The 22,061-nt window shown below is 36.6% G+C and overlaps 1 protein-coding gene across 2 annotated transcripts; it reads left to right on the top strand.

Annotated features, from left to right (window-relative positions):
• The first annotated feature begins 4,693 nt into the window (after window positions 1–4,693).
• Window positions 4,694–21,944, top strand: LOC110115385 (WD repeat-containing protein 3). 2 transcript variants are annotated; one of them, XM_020848600.2, is made up of 11 exons: window positions 4,694–5,495; window positions 5,582–6,679; window positions 7,005–7,127; window positions 10,007–10,188; window positions 10,272–10,503; window positions 10,635–10,841; window positions 13,078–13,206; window positions 14,660–14,728; window positions 16,145–16,267; window positions 21,487–21,537; window positions 21,626–21,944. In XM_020848600.2, the coding sequence occupies exons 1-11, from the start codon at window positions 5,031–5,033 to the stop codon at window positions 21,782–21,784; spliced, it is 2,838 nt and encodes a 945-aa protein (XP_020704259.1). In that variant the 5' UTR covers window positions 4,694–5,030; the 3' UTR covers window positions 21,785–21,944. The 2 variants fall into 2 exon arrangements, with proteins under 2 accessions (XP_020704259.1, XP_028547776.1); XM_028691943.1 differs by having other exon boundaries at window positions 5,358–5,495; window positions 5,589–6,679.
• The last annotated feature ends 117 nt before the right edge of the window (window positions 21,945–22,061 follow it).

Raw genomic sequence — 22,061 nt, 5'->3', positions numbered from 1 at the left:
CGCCGCCGGCGCTGAAACCGAGCGCCGTTTGGCGCGCGCAATTTTGGCAGCCGATTTTAACCGGCTGCAGCATTTTTTTTTTTGAGAACCGTATTCAGGCGGTTTCTAAAACCACCACGGTGGGCGGGAGAAGCTACAAACACCACAGTTTACAGCTTGTGCGAATATAATTTTACTCGAAGAAGATAAAGAAAATAAAGTCTTATGGCATTAAATAAAAGCATAGCTCCCTAAGATAGCTTAGGGAGGGAGAAGCTACAAACACCACAAACAACATTCAAAATTAAAGACAAACAGTACTGAAGTCACACAATACTAAAGACATATGATACTTAAACCAAGTAGCACTATTGTGCTCTACACAATTCAAACTCGGCAAGGCGTGGATAGGCCCCCAGCGATGGTTCTGATTTCCCCCACTATTTGACGATTATTTATCGATTGCCTTTGTTGTTGATTCTGCCCCCAGATCGGACCAACTTCATCTCGAGCTGGGGTATTCTTGATGAATTGTCGGAGATATCCTTGCCGGATCAGTCTCTCAACTTCTTCCTTGAGCTGCTAACATGCTTCAGTAGTGTGCTCATGGCTACGATGGAAGTGGCAATATTGCTCTTGGTTTCTGACATTGGATTTCAAAGGGTGTGGCCATTTTACATTCTCCTGATCCCGGATGGCCATTAATACATTTGCTTGGGATGTATTGAGTGGTGTGTACTCCTTTTCTTGATGAGGTTCTTGTCGCGGCTGTGAGGGTCGAGGAGGAAGATTGTAGCTTCCTTGCTTCTTCCTTTGTGATGGGGGGTTCTCCATCCCTGGGGGATTTTTACTCTTCCCAGTTGTCTGCTCGAATTGCTTCCTATGAGCATTGATGGCTTCATCGGCAGTGATTTGGGCCTCTACTCGATGGATTAGATCCGCATATAAATTGATCGTTTCTCATATGAGTGCCGAGTAGAAGGGGCCCGGGCGAAGCCCTCCAAGAAATACACCTCTAAGCAATTCGGGATCTACTCCTGGAATTTGTCGGGCTTCTATGGAAAATCTTTGAAAGTATTCTTTAAGAGATTCATCCTCGTTCTGACGTATCCCTGAAAGATGGGAGGAGTCTTTAATCATTCTTCGGTTGGCAACAAATTGTTTGACAAACAATTTGGCCAATTTAACGAATAGCGGAATGGACTGGGGTGACAGTGAGTAGAATCATGTTCGAGCTTGCCCTTTGAGGGTAGCAGTGAAGACTTGGCATAAAAGCGCATCAGAGGCTTGTTGGATGTGCATTATGGTTCTATAGTGATCGATATATTCGTACGGGTCAGATGTCCCGTCGTATGAATCGATGTTCGGAAGTTTGAACCTTGCTGGAATAGGGTGTTGAAGGATGGCTTCAGTCAGGGGTGATGACTCCTAAAAATCTCTATGACGAAGAGATTGTCTTATATTTTCAACGGGGAACTCTTCTCATACTAGTCTTCGTAATTCATGCTATTGGGCATTACGGGGGAGTTCGACGATGTGTCGCCGAGTTAAATCTTCGGGGGCATCCGGAGGAATGTGATGTTGGCGGCCTACCCGCGAAGGATCTGTAGAGCTTGATGTGTCAGCAAGCTCATTTTCCGGACGTGTTGGAGGACGCATTCTTGATGGTGGAAGGGGAACTTCGACATGAAGAACATCTTCAAATTCTGGTGGGTCTCGAGGAAGAAGTATATCTTCTTGAGGTGCTAGTGTCGGTCCTCTAGTTTCTCGTAGGAGTTGAAAGATCTCATTATGCAAGTCCTCCATCTTTCTGAAATGATCTTCCAGGGATGGTCTTGAAGTTCCTTCTCCGACAGGGTTTCGACTACCAGGGTGAAAAGAGGCAGATTCCTGACGTCCTTGATTAGGGGAATGATTCCGAGATTGATGTGAATTGGAGCGGGAGGCTCCAAGGATGCGATTAATACGCCTGTTGACCATGGCGGTGATGCTTCAGGATAGTGGGATTATCATTTCCCACAGACGGCGCCAAACTGTTGTGGACTAGAATATACGCGACGATAGAGTTTTAATTGTTCGTCTTAGCGTTATACGGATATCCAGTTCACACACAGAGAACATAAGATTTTTTACGTGGAAAACCCTTGAAAGGGGAAAAACCACGGGGCCTAGCCCAGTTGAAAAGATTTCACTAGAACTTGAGTTGGTTACAATGGGCTGATTCGTCTCTAAGGACGATCAGATTACAAGTAGCAATTGTACAATAAAAGTTCGAGTGTCGAGTAATGGTCTGGCAGGACTTCAGGCCTTAGATGATGATAAGGCAGAAACTTCGGGCCTTAGATGAAGGTCTGGAAAATATGAGAATCTTCAATGATGGCCTGTCAAAGATGAGAGCTTCAAGTGAAAGACTGGCAGAGCGTAGAGCGTCAGGTGATGATCCGGCGGAGCGACGACGTTAGGTGATGATCCGGTGGAGCACAGGGCGTCAGGTGGTGGTCCGGCGGAGTGACGACGTTAGGCGGTGGTCCGGTGGAGCACAATATGTCAGGTGGTGGTTCGGCTGAGTGACGACATTAGGCGGTGGTTCGGTGGAGCACAGGGCGTCAGGTGGTGGTTCGGCTGAGTGACGACGTTACACGATGGTCCGGTGGAGCACAGGGCGTTAAGTGGTGGTCCGATGGAGTGATGGCGTTAAGTGGTGGTCCGGTGGAGCACAGGCCGTCAAGTGGTGGTCCGACGAAGTGACGGCGTTAGGCGGTGGTCCAGTGGAGCACAGGGCGTCAGGTGGTGGTCCGGCGGAGTGACGACGTTAAGTGGTGGTCCGGTGGAGCACAGGGCGTCAGGTGGTGGTCCGACGAAGTGACGGCATTAGGCGGTGGTCCGGTGGAGCACAGGGCGTCAGGTGGTGGTCCGGCGGAGTGATGGCGTTAGGCGGTGGTCCGGTGGTGGTCCGGCGAAACTCCGGCGGTGGTCGAAGAGGCTAAGAAGTAAGAGCGATCTCTGATCTCTCTCTTTTTTCCTTAAGCTCTGGGGGGTCCCCTTTCAAGAGAAGAGGGGGCTCTATTTATAGATTTTGGGAATGGCATAACCCGTAAATAGGTGGAGGATCAAGGGTTAGTTGGGAGTGGTTGAATGGACGGTTGATCTTGAATCCTACGATCGTGCACCGTTCGTTGGACATTTGAAGGTCTTAGAGATGTTGGAATTCGGCGATCTTAGGCTCGTTAGATTCGTCTCGTCGAGCCGTTCGATTCGAGTATAAGCTCGTAAAAATTGGAGACCGTTTAGTAACTCAAACAGTGTTATGAAGCTTCTAACAGCGCTTCGGTCCTTGATTTGGACTCATTTGGACTCGGATTGAGTCGAATTTGGAGTCGTTGGATTCGTATTTCCGAGACACTCAGTTTGACTGTAAGCTCGCTGAAATCGTAGTTCAGATGATCCCGAATTTAAAATTTGAAGTTTCCAACATGTTTTTTGCCTCGAGATTCGTGCCCGATCAAGATAATTTTTTGGACGGCGTATCAATAATAATAAGAAGATTCATACCTCTCTCGCAACCACCATTTTGGAAAGAGCCACCGTAAGGAGAAATTAGAAAAGAGAATGAGAAATTGAAAGGATTGTGGGATAAAGAGCCTAGGGTTTCAAATATCAATTTCACTAAAGAAGCGAAGAGAATGGAGAAGGCAAAGAAGCTCCTTTCATGACTCCTTCACACAAAGCCGAATGGTTTGTTAGTTTCAATCATCTTTCAGTTTCTCATTCTCTTCGCTAGAGTGGGGGCCCTGGGGGGGCATGGGCCCCCACTAGTCCATTACTATATAATAGGAAAGCCCAATAACAAAAATATTCAACAGTAAATGAAGCACACAACAGGCTAAGGGGCAAAGAGTGGATTTGAACCTACGCCTCCCAGAATCAATCACTCAGATACTATAACCATCTGAGCCATTGAGAAATTCATGATCTTGTTTCAGCAATTTTAAGCTAAATTATAAAAATTTGAATTTTCTCTTCCTCACGCGTTTGCATTACTATATATATATATATATATATATATATATATGCACACACATGTTCTTTTTTTTAAATAAAAATAATACTTAAATATTTAAGATTGAAGTAATCATAAATTTGAATACAATTAATAAAATATAGAATTTAATAAATTATTACAAACAAATATTAATATTTTAGAAAATCTAAATATTACTTTACTATGAACTATTAAATTAAAATATCAAAAAAAAAATCATCATAAAATAATTGAGAGTAATTTGAAAATCATTAATTTGTGCCCCCACTAAACTGAAATGTGTTAAATCCTGAAAACTGTTTGGTATGTCAAATGTTAAATCCTGTTAAATCCTGAGAAACTATTTGTTAATATATTTCAAGATTTATGATAGGGATTTAAATGTGAAGATAAAAATTATAAATTAAAAATAAAAATTAATGTGTTATGAATTTAATGACATGTTAACTTTAAATTAATCATTAATTATTATTTATACTATTAATTATATATTTAATAATACATATTTTAAGTTACATTAATTAAGCTAATCAAGTTAATATTTAATTACTAATTATACAATTAAGTTAAATTAGATAATTAATTTATGCACTATTTATACTATTAATTATTTAATTAATTTAATTAATTATTAATAGTTTAAATTATATTAATTAAGGCGTCTAGGGTTTACCTTTCATCTTCTCTTTTCGTCTTTGCTGTTCGGCTTCGTTGATTTGCAGGAGGTGTATAGATTGCATGCGTCGCTTCTTCGGCTCCTTCGTGGCTCGACTTCGCTCCTTCGACGACTTTCCCTTCCTGTCGGATCGGAAGTTACGACATTTTGATAGGAAGCAATAAAACGAGCTCGCTGGCTGTGAAGTTAACTATATCCCTTTCGCGCTGTTAAATCCACCGAACCGAGGGATTTAGTAAATCCGGGATTTAAGCCGTAAACAGCGATTTACCTCATACGTTCCACGCTCGCAGCACCCGCCAACGCTATCTCGGCCGCTGCTTCGCCGGTACAATGGTGAAAGCTTACCTCCGCTACGAGCCCCGCCTGGTCTTTGGTGTCATCGTCTCCGTAGATTCGAACATCTCCTACGACCCTTCTGGTAAGCACCTCCTCGCTGGTGCCCTCGATTCCGTCGCCGTTTGGGACATCAAAAAGGGAATCTGCTCTACCTCACTTTCTCCTTCCTCGGGATCCTCACACTCCCTTGCCGTCTCCTCCATCGCTTCCTCCCCTTCCTCCTCCTCTTCATCTTCTTCTTCCGTCGCCAGTGGCCACGCCAATGGCAGCATTCGTCTGTGGGACCTCAGCAGAGGCACTTGTGAGGCAACACTGAACGGGCACGAATCTGCTGTTACTGCTCTCCGCTATAACCAATTCGGCTCGTTCCTTGCCTCTGGAAGCAAGGACTGCGACATCATTCTCTGGGATGTCGTCGCCGAGACTGGGATGTTTCGCCTCCGGGGTCACCGAGATCAGGTTAAGTTCTAATGTATTTGCTGTATATCCATTATTTTGAGAAACATTGCTTGATTTATTAAGTGAAAACCACTGGTATTTTTTAGGTAACAGATCTTGTGTTCCTTGACTCTGCGAAAAAGCTTGTGAGCTGTTCAAAAGACAAGTTTGTTAGGGTCTGGGATCTTGAGATGCAGCATTGTATACAGATAGTGAGCGGGCACCACAGTGAGGTCTGGTCGTTGGATGTTGATCCAAATGAAAGGTTTTTGGTGACCGGGTCGGCTGACCTTGAACTCCGCTTCTACCTAATAAGAAACGAGCTGGAGGAAATGGACAATTCTAGTAAGTGGGAGGTTTTGAAGCATTATGGGGAAATCAAGCGTCAGAACAAGGAGAGAATTGCGACTGTAAGATTTAACAAGTCCGGGAGCCTTCTTGCATGCCAAGAAGCCGGGAGGACTGTTGAGATATATCGTGTTTTAGATGCGTCCAGTGCTAGGAGTAAAGCTAAAAGACGTGTCAGGAGGAAGAAAGATAAGCTCTTGGCAAAGACTATTGAAGAGGGAAAAGAAAATGGGAATTTGGATTCTTTACAGAATGTTTCAGGTATGTCAGTCTTAGAGCCAGATGTTCTAGTCTCCGATGCCTTCAAACTTTTACAGGTTTTACGTGCAAGCAAGAAAATTTGCTCCATTGCTTTCTGTCCTACGGTTAGTACTAAAGTCAGCCTTGGTACTTTGTCCCTGTCTTTAAACAATAATATGTTGGAGACCTATTCCATTGAGGAGGGAAGAGTTGAGAAAAAACATACAGTTGAGCTTCCAGGTCATCGGTCTGATATAAGAAGTGTCACACTGAGCTCAGACAACACTCTTTTGCTATCGACCAGTCATAACGCTGTAAAGGTGTGGAATCCTAGTACTGGTGCTTGTATTCGCACAATTGAGTCTGGTTATGGTTTGTGCTGTTCCTTTGCTCCTGCTGACCGTTATGCTCTTGTTGGAACAAAAAGTGGAACCTTGGAGATTATTGATGTTGGAAGTGGAACCCGTGCTGATGTTATTGAAGCTCACTCTGCTGCTATCCGGTCCATTGTGCCAATTCCAGATGTCAATGGTTCTGTTGGCAGCGGCTTTGTCACTGGAAGTGCTGATCACGATGTTAAGTTTTGGGAATATCAGCTAAAGAGGAAAACTGAGACAGTGAGTTTGTATTTACATGCTAATTCTTACTAATAAATCTCCGCCTATTTTCTTTAGCAATCATTTGAAAGTAATGCAAATCTAGTAGAGAAATTGTTTCTCCGTAACCATTTTTTGTCATGATTAAGTTTACCCCTTGCAACAAATCAAATATTTCCTACAATCTTACCATCAGATTCCATTTGCTCTCTTAAAAAAATTTCTTTTTTGCTTTTGTCAAGTGGGATGCATGGTTTTGAAGATCAAGGTTTATATTTTGTTCTGGTTATTAATCTTATGGTTAATGGCATAACAAATGACATAATTATGGTGCTTATTTTTTCAGGATTCTAAGCAGTTGACTGTGAAGAATGTAAGAACTTTGAGCTTGAGTGATGATGTTCTTGTGGTCTCAATCAGTCCAGAAAGCAAGTACATTGTTGTTGCTTTGTTAGATTGCACTGTCCAGGTTAGTTTACAGTGTTCCAAAACTTTTTTTTTTCTTTTTTTAATTCCCCAAATGCATTTTTAATAGATCTCTATTAAATGATAGCATTTTAACTTTGTTGTTTCAGATGATGATCATCAATGCTGTTTTTTCTCTTAACTATAACAACTTCAACAACAACAACAAGCCTTTATCCTACTATTTGGGGTTGTCTACATGAATCCGTTTTCTCCATTGTGTCATGTTAAGAGTCAAATTCTCATCTAAATCTAATAAAGAAAAGTCATTTCTAATATTTTTTAACAGTCTTTTTAGGCTTCATCTACCTTTTTTAACATAAGTCAAATCTAATGCATCTACTTTCCTAACCGGGTCATTAGAAGGCCGCCGTTTTATGTGAACAAACCATCTAAGTCGACTCTCTCTAATCTTATCTTCCACAGGAGCTACTCCAACCTTTTCACGTATATGCTTATTTTGTATCCTGTATCTAAGAGTAAAGCCACTCATCCACATGAGCATCCTCATCTTTGCAACACTTAACTTAATATTATGCTTCTCTTTTAATGGCTATAACATTCTACACCATAAAGCATTGTTGGTCCACTAATTATTGAATTTTCCCTTAAGTTTGAGAGGGACTTTTCTATCACACAACAAGCCCAATACATTCCCCACTTCAACCATTCAAATTGAATTATACTAATAATATCCCATTTATTTAACCATCACTCTGAACAATAGATCCAAGATATATAAAACGTGTACTTTTATTAATGACTTGATCGGCCAAAGTCATAATCTCCCTACTAGATCTATTATTACTAAAATTACACTATATATATTTAGTTTTAAATATACTATATCGAAATCCTTTAGACTCTAAGGTTGACCTCCATATTTCAAGTTTACCTTCAACTCTCTCTCTATTCTTATCAACAAGAAGAATATCATCAATAAAAAGCATACACCAGGGTACAACTACTTGCAAATGCCTTGTGAGAGCATCCATGACTAACGCAAAAAAGATATGGTCTTCAGGCTGATCCTTGATGTAATCCAATTGAAATAGGAAAATACTTGGTCAAACAACCTTGTGTTTGAACACAAGTAACAACTACTGCATACATATCCTTAATGACTTTAATGTAAGCATTATTAACCCCTTTCTTATGTGGAACTCTCCATAGCACTTCTCTTGGAACTTTATCATAATCTTTCTCTATTAGGACTTAATAAGAAAACTAGAAATATTGCGAAGACGGAATTGTTGAAACAAAAAATCTTGCAAAGATGGAATTGATCAAGTTAATAGTTGCAATATTTGTTGATTTATGGTATGTTTGGTATTCATGAATGAGAAAATAGATATATAAAATTGCTAAGGAAATATATATGAAATGTATAAACTTTGATCAAGTTTAGATATGTTAGAAGTGGAGATAATAAGTATCCATGAAGGTGCAAGAAAGCTAGCTTTGGAGAAGATTCATATGGGTAATGTTTTAGTTCCAAATGAGATAATGTGATACCTACTATTATTTAAAAGGTTATAAGGCATATTTCAGTGTTTTAATTAACTAGCCATTTTAATGAAAATTTGAAGAACAAGAGGATGTCAAATAATTGGAGTGGAAATATTTTGATGCGAATATTTTAAAACAAAGGATATTACTAAATTTTTGATATCATAGATGAATCAAACCTATGAGTGATGATGAAGTTATCAAGGAGAATAATAGAATGTAAAATTGCAATTATGTCAGTTTTTAAGTATAATTTTGGTTTCATGCTGGGATGATTTACTATGGTAAGGAATTTTTTTGTAATGACAATGAACGAAAAGTATAAAAAATGGATAAAATATTTAATTTCAATTGATTTTGTGAAGATATGGTTATCATGATTCATGAGATTTGATTTGTTTCACAACAAGGAAGAAAAATTCATGTCAAAGTTATGTTGAGCCTATTAAAGAATTTTCAATAGCAAAGATTACATTAAACATTAGCATTCAAATTTTTTTTTAATTGAGTTCAAATATTTTTTTGTAGTGTTTATGGAGATTCTTACAAAGGAATTTCTAAGTGACGTGCTTTCATGTATGTTTGTTTTGCAAATAGCATGGTTTTAACTAGTAGGCCATCTCTTAAAATAAATGAGAAGTTAGATCATTCTAGAATTTGTTTACAAGTTAGCCTAAATTTAGTTGAACAAAAATAATATATATGACAGTATACCCTATTTTTGATCTATTATATAATAATATAAATATAGATAAGGATATACTTTCTAGAGTTAAGATTCAGTAGTTAAAATGGTGATATTTTTTTAGTAGTAGTATATGATATGATGATATCTTGGAAACCTAAGTTAAATTTTATAAAACTCAATTTGGATGACTATGTTGCATATATTTGAGGTCTGGGCAGTTAAAAAGTTGTTGGTAGTTAGTTAGCATAATGGAAATGAGAATGCTATGATGGATCCGTCACAAAATTTGGAAGTATAATTAAGAAATGATTTTATTAAGTTGGAGTGGCATTTTTTGAAGATAATGCAATTGAAATTATATTTAGGTGGTCTATCCATGTACAACCAGGATATAAGATCGATAAAATTAGAATAGGAAGATTAGTAAGGACAATTAGTAGAATTTATGGCAACATGGATAAAAAATATAAGCGTAGAAGTGAATGAACAAAAATGATTCACTAAGCCAACCTCCTATTGCTGGGAAAAGTTTAATAATGATGGTAGTGACCTATATCCAGCTAACTAAATTGATTTGAACTCAAAAACTTCTTTCAATTTATGTTCTATAACTTCTTATAATGATGTCTTGTAGGAGTTGCGGTTTATCAGTGATTTGATCCATATATCTAAAAACATAACTGCAGGTCTATTTGTTGAATACTTTAAAGAAATTTCTTACACTATATGGTCACAAATTGCCTGTACTCTGCCTGGACATTTCATCGGATGGAGATCTCATTGTTACTGGTTCTGCAGACAAAAATTTGAAGATTTGGGGTTTAGACTTTGGTGACTGTCACAAATCCTTGTTTGCTCATGCTGACAGGTCATTTTGCATTCTCTCATTAAAATAAATCTTTTTAATCTGGATAATGAAACATATCTGAGTTATTTTTGTTTTCATTACAGTGTTATGGATGTGAAATTTGTACATAATACACATTACATGTTTAGTGTGGGGAAGGATCGACTTGTGAAGTATTGGGATGCTGATAAGTTTGAGTTGCTTTTAACTCTTGAGGGGCATCATGCTGAAGTTTGGTGCCTAACAATTAGTTCACATGGTGGTTTCTTCATCACGGGGTCTCATGATCGTTCCATCCGTAGATGGGATCGGACTGAGGAACCCTTTTTCCTTGAGGTGATTTGCTCTTTTTTCTAGTCTCGTTATTCTTGCATGTTGCTGATTTTTAAATTGTTGCATTTAAAGTAGATTGCCTTTAGTAGTTTGCTATTTAGCTCATATCCTCTTGGTTAATTTTCAATGTGCAGGAGGAAAGAGAGAAAAGGCTACAAGAGATGTTTGAATCTGATTTGGAAACAAATGAAAACAAATATGCATTAAGAGAAGAACTTCCAGAGGAGGGATCAGTTGGTTTGCCAGGAAAAAGAACTCAGGAGACAATCACTGCGGTAGACATGATTATTGATGCTTTAGATACTGCCGAAGATGAATTGAAACACTATGATGAACACAATGTACGCTTCTTCATTTTCATGTTCATTGCCCTTGCTTAGTCTTTACTATCTTCGCATTTTTTATTTACAAGTACATTTCTAAAAAAATATTTTGTGATAATTGAGAAGTCTATATCCCAACTTTTCAGGGAAAAATTAAATTTGTTTAAATTGGTACTATTAAGCACATATTTGAAATTTTTTTAATTTATGGTGAATTTCTTTTACTTGAAGGCTTTTTTTATTATCATTATAAAAGGATGTAAAATAATTGGAGAGTAATTTGGTACCAATAACTTTAGCTTTAAAAATTATATTGATTTACTAGTATACTTGACTAATACAATTAACTCCAATATTAAATGTTAGGACAAAAAAGATCCATTTTAAAGGGTTGAGGGACTAAATTGGTCCATCAAAAGAGTTGGAGACTATTTTGATCCCTCACAAAGAGTTGAGGGATCAATTTGATCCATTTCTCATTGTATAATTAATAACCACACTTCATTTTTTTTTGTCCTCTCCTATAATGTAAGAGTATTAACTACTTTAAGAATATAGCATTTATTTAGAACCATGGTAATTATGATGGAATCTAACTTATGATCTTATATGTGATGAAGTTATGGTAGTTATTCTTAGAGCGTGAGCTTGAAATAATTATGTCATTTTTAGAGAATTGATTTTATTTGATGCTTCTAATATCTATTATAAAGGTGATTTTTGAGCAGGCAATTAATGTAAAAATATAAACAAAAAATTATATACTTTCATATGTTTTTGATTGATCTTTAGAAGGTATATGATTGAGTACCATATGAATTGATTTGGCACATATTAAGGGAAATAATGTATGTCAAAAATTCATTGATAGTATTAAGGTTGTGCCTTACGAAACATTGACTAGTATTATATAAGTAGTTGTGGATTGACCGAAGATTTTTAATCATTGTAGGAGTATGTTGAGGTTTAACATCAAGTTCATATATTCTTGCATTAGTTATGTAGAGACTTGTGATACATATTCAAATTGAGTTATCATGATGCACGCTTATCACATATTACATGGTTCTAATTATTGATAATCCACTGAAATAGTTCAAATGTTATAACATTATAGAAAATATCTAGAATGTAAAGTGTTAGGATTAGTAGACAATGACTTAACTCTTTAATTTGCAATTTTAGTTGTTGTGATATTAGTAGCTATGAACCAAGATAAAATAGTATATATGTGTGATATTGTTCATTATTTTGGATCTGTATTATAGAAGAATGTGAATTAGGGTTGTAAATGTTTTCAGTCAAGCTTGAGTTGCTCTCAACTAATGCTTTAGTTTGATTTAGTTTGTCAAGTTTGAACTTAATTAATAGTTTCTTTTGAATTAGTAGTTGGTATAACTTCTCATGAAAGTGAGATGGTGAATGTAAAGGTGAAGGTGAAGGTGAATATGAGTCGTTACTATGGAGCCATGAGAGAATGAAGAATGAGTTGAAAATGAGAAATTAGGAGAGAGAAAGAAACTAAGATTTTTTCTATATAACGTTTGTATTTAAACCTTTGCATTCTTGTATTTTTAAGTATATTTTATATAAATAATTTAAAGAAGTTGGCATGGGAAGCACAATAAACTTAAATTTCGCTTGCTGGGCTCCTCAAGTTTAGCTCATGAGCCCTATATCGAATTGAACTTGAGTGAGCTCATAAGCTAGCTGGACTTAATTTTAATCTTATTATTGAAATGGATGAGAACATAATTTTTAGAGTTGAGGTTTAGCTATCAAAATAGGTAGTGCTTCAGGAGTATTATGTAACAAGAGAATATCATTGGGATTAAAGTTCATTTTATAAAATTATATTTAGGCATATTATATTGTATGAATTTATGTGTCATGAGATAAAGAAGTCATTAATAATCAAGTTGAAGGCAAAAAATGAGAACACTAAGATGTGTAACAAAATTAAAAAAAAATATTTTGAGAAAAAAGTATATTAAAGGGATGAAGGAAAATATACTTCTGTGTTTTGAACGTGTAAGAGGTGCAACAATACCCCAAATTTATATGTTTATTTTGTTGATTTCCTTCGAGATTTTCTTAGTGTTGTTGCACTATGAAGGATTAAAGATGCACCCATAATATTATCAAAATACTGCTAATTATAGCTGTGATGATGATTATAGTAAGATAAGTTTTGTGAACTCTGCATGACCTTTCTTGTTATGTGAACTAAAGTATTCTTTTTCTACATGGTTAGGTGGATCAACAAAATGGAAAATCTGGTCAATTCCAACCTAATGTTATGATGCGTGGGCTCTCACCTTCTGACTATGTTTTACAAGCAATTTCCAATGTTCAGACCAATGACCTGGAGCAGACCCTACTGGTTTGTGATAACTTTTCTTGATTCAAAGTTACATCAATCGATAAATTGATAGAATCACGCTTCTTATTATGCTTATTAGGTAGTTCAAGCTATTGCGTCATAATATTAAAATTATGGAGTGACATACTCGCATGGCTTCATGCTTCCTGTTCTATGTAAATATTTTGTTAAGGCCAATGTATGCTATTTCTACTGAAAAAATGACTGTTCTAGCACGGTCACTAAGCATTTGGATGTTGTATTCCTGGTAACTAAAGATGCAGTTATGTTCCAATATTGTTCTAGATCCAAAACTTAGTTCTTTTATCTTTCAAACAACTTCCATCCTTAGAACCTGTAGTTCTCCCATCCGTATCCTTATGCTCTTCACAGATGAGATTTTCTATACATTTCCCTATCCCTGTTTTGCTTTTGGGCCGGGTTCTTCTTGCACATCTCATTACTATTTTGTCACGTTGCATCAGGGTTGTGTGCAAAAGAAAGACATTCAGCACAGCACTAATGTTGTTAACAATCTTTTTGGGAGCTCAGATGGATTGAGGCATTTCGATTTCTATCCTGCTTTACTCTTCTATATTCTAAATAGCTTATCCCTCTCTAATATTCTCTCATATTCTACCAAAACTAGGTTTCACTCTCATTCACTAACTTTTCCCTCTTTTCCAACTTTCAGTTGTCTTCTATTAGTATGTGCTTAAAAACACAATTTTGACCCCCAACCTCTCATTTGAACTCCTCTCTAACTGCAAAAAAAGACCATTTTCTATCCTCTATTGGTACAATGGGTACAATGAACTCTTTTTCTCCTAACAAGATCGATAATAAACTCCTCTCTCACTCTCTCTGTTTGTGTGTGTGCGCCAATCCGTATCATTCTCTCATAATTATCTTGATCCAACCCAAGAAACCCATTTTTTTCTTTATATGAATCTTTCACTTTATTTTCTCACTAACCTAATAACCCCTTAATACCAATCTTTTTTATCACCTTCCGTCCACACCCTCTCTCTCTCTCGCTCTTCACCAAACAAATCAAGTCCTCTCTTTGCTGCCACCCATCATCCTGCCTATCTTTCTCTCCTCTTTCTCCTTCAACATCCAAATTCACACAATATTTGAATCTCAGCAACAAAGCCCATTTCCATGCTGCGTTTCCTATAGTTATGCATTGTATATATTTTTTGGAGTGACAGGGATTTGCCCTTTATTTTTGAGGGAAGGAGAGGGGGGAAAGGTGTAGGGAGGGAGTAGAAATTGCTTGTTTTATCAACCAACCATAATCAGATTGTAATAATCAATTCAGCGGTACTTTTATTTGCTGCATTCTTTATTTGGGGGATGGAGGATGGGTGAAGAAATTGGTCATGTTATTCGCCATTCACAGTTAGATCATGCATCTTTAGTTCATTATTTGTTTGTATCGTTATTTACCACATTCTTTTTTTTTTGGCAGTCTCTTCCTTACTCTGATGCCTTGAAGCTTATGTCTTACTTGAAGGATTGGGTTCAAAACCCTGATAAGGTAAATTCCTTTGATCATGTTCTGATTATGTATAAAGATTTCTTGAAAAAATTTTTCACCCAAAATTTCCTTTCTTTGAAGGTTTCGCATGGCTTGTGTTGCAAGTTGTTATGCTCATGCCGTATAAGTCTCATTTTAGATTTAACTTTTAGATTTCATGCTTCAAAGTTATATAGTCTTGATGATGGCCTTCTCTCTGACTCTATTAGGGTATCATAGCCATCATTCTTGACCTTATCTTATTGTTTTAATGTTTTATGCCTTCACAAACTGCCTTAACACCGTTTCCCATTACACCCAACATGCACCAGGGCTTATTGACACGAGCAGCTTGCCCATGGTGAAATCAACTGTAAGCAAGTTTCATGCGGTCTAAAATCCCTACTAGGCATGCTTTTGGAGACTGGGCATGTTTTTGGAGTTTGTGGACATTTGTCGTTGGTATCATGTATTTATTGGGTATTGCAACATAAATGTGTTCTCTATTAGCCAAATATGCAATTTTAAACCTTGATCTGAAGATTGCTTCTCATTCTCGAAAACCTAGTATTGGGTAATTGATGAGGACATCTGGCCTTGGAAAGTCTATCAGAGGCGTGGCCATCGATCTACAGCTACGATCGCGCCGCTCTACTTAGTCCTACTTTTGTTTTATTTCATCGTTTCATTTGCTTAAATTTAACTCTTAATATTATTTTCCACAAAGAGGCGTGCAAACTCTTAATAATCATTGCTGCATCATTTAGTCATACATCAATAATACAGCTCTGTTAAAAAATTGGCAAGCTGCCTTTTGACATGGCTGGCAGATAGGTTCCATTTAAAAACTTTTCTCGAACAAAATTATGGTTAGAATCATTATACTCAGCTTTAGTGTTACATCTGAATATGATGTTAAATATATTGCACTATGGTTGCGAGAAAAGTTGAGCATTGGCTGTCATGGTGTAATATCAGCATCACAAATAACTCTATAAATCCTTGTAGTTTCAGCTCTGCTGAAGGTTACACAGCATTTCTTAACCTTTGCTTTAGATTGAGGAATAGATGGTAGCATCATAATGAGGCTCTAAAGATTGAAATTAGGACCCAAGAAGGTATGGTGAATTATTATTATTTTTTTATCTATAAAGGCCATTGTGAACTGCATCCAACAATTGAACTAGCCCAAGCTTATGCCAGCCCACAAAACTAACCTAGAATCAATTAAATAGAGACCACATTCCGTCCTTGTTGACATTTGTCATAGGGAAACAATAACTAGAAAATAACAAATTAATCTCATTCAAATTATTTACCTGCTCGACACTTCGAAAGATTATAAACATGCAGTTCTCCAGCAGTTTTTATTTATTTTTTAATCTGTCAAGTTTTTGTAATATCTTTTAACTAACTAACTATGTTAACCCTCCTCAGGTTGCGCTTGTTTGTAGAATTACAACAGTACTTCTCCAAACACATCATAATCAGTTAATTACTACCCCTGCCGCCAGGCCCATACTGACTGTACTTAAGGATATTCTTCATGCAAGAGTTAAGGTACAGACCATATGCGTTATCCAACTACATTAAACCATACTAGTTACTTCTGCAAGTTGTTGATAGATTTAAAAAGAATGAGATGCATTTGCAATGCAAATTTATTTTTGCTTAAATGTGATGATTGCATGATTCAGGAACAGAGGAACTCTTATGATAACGCTAAATTTAAAAGTATTATTTTTGTACCACCTTTTAATGGATGGCTCATACTAAACCTGACATTTTCATATTGAATGTCCTATGCTTAATCTTGAGTCTTCAGCTCACGAACAAATTGGCTAAATTTAGTCTTTAGTGGCCATTATCAGGCTCAAAGTTATTTTCGTGCTTTAAATTATTTTTGAATGTTGCACAATTCCTTCCCTGCTTTTGCAGAATTGCTTGGATGAACCAATAGCATGATTTGAGGAATTCATATGAGACAATGACATAATTAGGAGAAATTCATATAATTAAGTCAATATTTGATAGTGTTCTTTTTGCGCCACCTTTGAATGGACTACTTGCTTTTGAGGAATTTTTTGAGACAATAACATGATTCTAGAAATTCATATGATTAACTCAACATTGAAATTTATTCTTTTTCCACCTACAAAACCCTTGCGATGGACTCTTTTTTTCTTAAGAAAGCTTTTATTATCATACTTAATGTTGCATAGGTTATACAAGCAAGAAAAATTTTGCAATGAGCCTCATTTTCTAGCCACATGTTCATCATTTAGATACCATTATTGATGTAGGACTACAATGCTTGAAATGATTATTAAAAGAGCTTGCACGATTTATTGATTCCAGTAATAACAACTAGAACTATTAGCAAATAAAAACGATAATATAAAACACAAGAGTGGTCACTCCCGTTTAGACTAAGTTGCACGATGAAAGCTTTGAATCATCAAAATAGCATAAGAAATCAACAACATACAATTATAGTCGTTTTTAACAAAAATCCCTAGCCTAACAATGAGATAAGAAGCAAATGAAGTGCACTCAATTTCCTACATTTACTAAGCTTGGCAGAATTAGGCAAACACGATCTTCATGACTGAAATCAAATCACAAGGGGTTAGAATTGAAGAAGTACAAGAAAAGAGAGATTAGAAAACCTTCGTCAAGGATTGGTTGTAATCCTCCACTTGACGGTTCCAAGTTGCTCTTAAATAGCTTAAACCAAGGTATCCAAGATGTGATCTACGTATTCTTCTATGGTGTGGTCGATGCGCGGGTTGACGTCGAAGAAGGTCAAGTGCAAGATTCAAACAGATCCTTGCTTGTCGTAGGAGAGGCCGTAGTTAAGATCGGGATCGACCATTCATGAATGCTAGGCGCGGTCTCTTCCAGAGATTACTAGCAACCTTGAACTTTGTTAAAGAGAAAGGAGTTGCTCTTTAACTTGAAGTGGGGATGAAGAGGTGTGGTCGGCCAAGGGATGAGGGTGGGAGAGGAGAAGTAGGTGAAGGAGAGAACAAATTAAAATCTGAAATAAATTTCATATTTTTAATTGGAAGGGTTTTAAGGAATTAAATTCAAATTTAATTCCAAGAGAGGAAATGTGTGTTAATGTGGAGATAGGGGATTGGAGAGAGAGAGAGAGGGGGTGGGTGAAGGAGAACAAATTAAAATCTGAAATAAATTTCATATTTCTAATTGGAAGGGTTTTAAGGAATTAAATTCAAATTTAATTCCAAGAGAGGAAATGTGTGTTAATGTGGAGATAGGGGATTGGAGAGAGAGAGAGGGGGTGGGTAGAGAGAGGGGGTGGGGCTTTAGGAAATAAATCCCAAACCTCCTAATGGGGCTGACGGCTATGAGGGGTGATTGGGCTTGATAATGGAAGGAATTAAAGCTTCTTAATTTGGGTTTAGGAATTTGTAAAGTTTCTAATTAAATCCAATTTGAATTTAAAATTCAAATAGATTTAATTTAGGAACTTTCCTAAAATAGATTAGTTAAATTAGGGAAGAATTTGAATTTTAAATTGATCCTAAATTAACTCCAACCAAATTAGGAAACTCAAGGAAGAGGGGAGAGATGAGTGGGCCTGGCCGGCGGCTAAGGGGGCTAGGGCCAGCGGTTTGGGTGGAAACCGTGGGTGGGAATGTGGGGAGAAGGGGGAAAAAAGGAGTTGTGCTTAACCAATGGAGAGGGGGAATTTGTATGATGGTCGGCGGCTTAAGAAGATGGGGAGGAACCCTAGGCTGGCAGCTAGTTGAGGGAGGAAAGAGGGGGAGAAAAGGTAGAGAAGGTAGAACCACGAACCCGACTCGTCTAGGTTGGTGGGTGTTGTACAATTCTCCCTCTCCTAGGGATCTCACTCCAATCTCTCAAGCTCTCGCAAGACTCATGCAAGGGGAAGAAATATTTTAATCAATCATTCATTAACTTGAAAAGAAGAACAATGGAGTTATAAATAACCTCTTACAATGACTCGCAACATAAAAAGACGACAATGCGCCTAGGGCTTACATACGACCTCCCTTAATAAAAGGGTACAACGGGAAACTAATAAAGCAAATACAACATGACATCATAAATAAGAAAATGCATAAAACAAATCTGAAATACAATGACTCAATCGTGGTCGTAAATCGACGGCCACGCCTCTGATAAATCTTCCACGATCGATGTCCCAATCATTTATCCATGTAAGACTTGCATGCTGCTTTTAACTAAGTTTCAAGCTCAGGCACTTTCCTCCCTTGATGTGTATACTTCTCTTTTTACACATTGAGAGATTTTGAATGTGAATGATATGGATATATTGAAGAGACATGACGGTAGCACATGAAGATTAGTATGTATTGAAAATTGTCTTGATTGGGTGTGAATTTCGTTGCATATTTGAATTGAAAACTTCCCAAATTCAATTCAAAACCATCAGAACTCTTATTTCAACAAACTTATAATCAAATTGAATGTCTCGACAAGATGCACCCAATGATACCAAAAGTTAAACCGAAATTTAGGGCTTGAATTATAATTAGGAACTTTAGAATATTAATTGGTTGACTAAATGATCTCCAAATTAGGTATGCTTATAGTCGAAATGAGCGGCTCGATGAGTTGAATCTAATGAGCCCATGATCACCTAATTTCGATATCATTAAGGCAGTTAAATGTTGAAAAATTGATATATGATTAAAGGAATCAATATAGGCCATCTAATAGAGTGCTCTTAAAATTTTCTTTATTTATGGGTCATGCTACTCCCAGAAATCTATAAAAAGTCACCCACTCTTTACTTGAAAAGGGACCTTGGGTAGAGTTTCAAGAGATCTTGGTGGCGTGAAGAATCTTGGAGCTTTACCTATGCAGCACCACTAGTGAACTTTTGTCGGCCAATCGCAGTAAGACCTTTTTCTGACTGATTGCCATCTTTGGGCCTGGTGGACAATCGTTGTCGGTTTTTTTGACTTATTGTCAATGAAATAGCCTTGTGGGGCTCTTTTGTCCAATTGTTGTCATCGAACCTTTGCCTCTAACTGTCGTCATTTATAAACCTTTTGTTGGCCAATCATCATCGTCAGTAGGGGTGTCAATGGAAGACCCGAAACAAAAATTGAAGTTCGAGTTGTCTCGTTTAATAAATGGATCTATTTCAGGTCTCTGGTTTTTCCGCACGTTGTTGTCAGACTTGTGGTCACTCGACTTCAAGCGTCCAAACTCTAGACAAACTCTACAACACTTTTTGCCAAGTCTCATAAATTTAGAATCTTGTTATCGATGAGCCAATCTTTATAACTAACACTAACATTGTGGAATCATCTCAGTTTGGCAAGGCTTCGTGGTTTTTCCCCTTTTTGAGTTTCAACGTAAAAATCTCTGATATTATCTGAGCTGTCTTATATCTGTTTGTGTACTGGATCTTCGTGCAAAGCTTGAATGCAAAACTCTCTATCGTTGTGAATTTTTTAGCTTGCAACAAAGTTATAAAAAAAAGATGATTTGGGCATGTGCTACATAAAACCAAAGATACATTAATAAGCTGATTAAACATAATTAATTAAAAAATTAGAAAGCAAAATGTTTATACCATATGTCATGCGATTAGAAATTATGGAAAGAAAATTGTGTAAAAGACTTGATACCTCAAGTAGCAACCAGCAGAAATAAGTGGAGCATAGTTTTAAGCTTTGAAACTTGATATCTTCAGTCTCGCTTGGTTCTGTGACTTTCAACCTAAACTGATGATATCAGTGAATGTTTGAGTGAAACTCTTTTGTAAACTTATATTTTAGGGAAATTTACATACAAACCATTTTATATCATCCTATTTACATATCTAACACCCAAAACTTTAATATTACATACATACCACTCTATATTATTTTAATATCAAATATGTCACTCATATTTTCTTCCTACCACTCATATATTTCATTTTTATCACTCATGTTTGATTTGAAAATGAACTAAGGGTGGTATGTATGTAATATTAAAGTTTTAGGTATTAAATATGTAAATAGAGTATTATAGGGTGGTATGTATGTAAATCTCCCTATATTTTATATTAAACTGTCAAAACCAATGTTTAAAATTGCATATTCGGGTATTGAGGCATTTTTCATTCGTGAGGTGAGGAGTAAGCCTCAATCTTCATTTGAATCATCATTATGGTGAACTGCTCTCTCCCCTTCCTCCTCTCCTATAGAGTCCAATGTCGGACATTTACTTCAAGATTTATGTAAGTTTTAATATATATAGCGTGAGGCGAGGTGGGCCTCAAGGCGGGCCTCAACCAAGTTGAGGCGCAAGCCTTATAAAAAAAACTCGAGGCGTAAGCATCGAGACGTTTTTTACTGGAATTGCGCAAAAGCGCCTCAAGGTGAGCCTCATATTGCGCAATTTTAAACCATGGTCAAAACTCTTAAGTCGGAGCCACAGTTCTACTAGAACGCTATCACTAAGGCCTCATTAAATTTTATATTTATTATGATTTGAACTCAATCAGATAATTTCTTTTATTCATGCTTAATATTTTAAAATAAAAAGTAACGTAAAACTAAATTGAGACAAAATCTCAAAATTGATGAAACTATCAAAAGTACAGAAATAATATATATATATTTTTATGACTGGAGACTGTATATTTAATATGTTTATGCCAAATACTTTGGATGAATCTGATGATGATGATTGTCTCATATTCTTTTGTATTATAAATGACAACTCAGGCATACTTTTATGATGAAACTAAACTATATCTGTTTCTTCAGGAATTTAAGGATACAATTGGGTTCAATCTTGCCGCAATGGATCATCTTAAGGTACTTGATTCAACTCCAGTATAAATACAAATTACTTGTGAGATTAGTATTTCCATGCTTTCCATAACTGTTTATTTGTCTTATGTAGGAATTGATGTCGATGAGATCAGATGCTCCATTCCGAAATGCAAAGGCAAAACTCATGGAGATCCGTTCGGAGCTATCAAAGCATTCAGGTAAGCTCATCGATGGTAAGAGGAAAAAGAAAAAACAAAAGAACTCAAGTAAGGATCATGTTGGTGCCTGATTATGCTAGCTATGTAGAGTCCATATCTTGCAACATAACCTTAAGAAGCTGATTTGTATAATCATCACATTTTATTTAATCATTTTTATTGCCCTTATATGGGCATGAAATTTTGGTAAATATTATATCAATTAGAAAATTTTATTCAAATTTGTTTTTATCTAATTATTGTTGTATAATCCCAACGTCCATGGAGATGAAAGCTGGAATAAAACAATTTAATTTAAAAATCTTTCACTGCCAAACTAAATAAGCCTGAGCCTGGAGATTCTGGTGA

Source organism: Dendrobium catenatum, unplaced genomic scaffold, assembly GCF_001605985.2.
Source record: "Dendrobium catenatum unplaced genomic scaffold, ASM160598v2 original_scaffold_89960, whole genome shotgun sequence".
Lineage (NCBI taxonomy): Eukaryota > Viridiplantae > Streptophyta > Magnoliopsida > Asparagales > Orchidaceae > Dendrobium > Dendrobium catenatum.
This window is presented reverse-complemented; position numbering and strand designations above follow the sequence as displayed.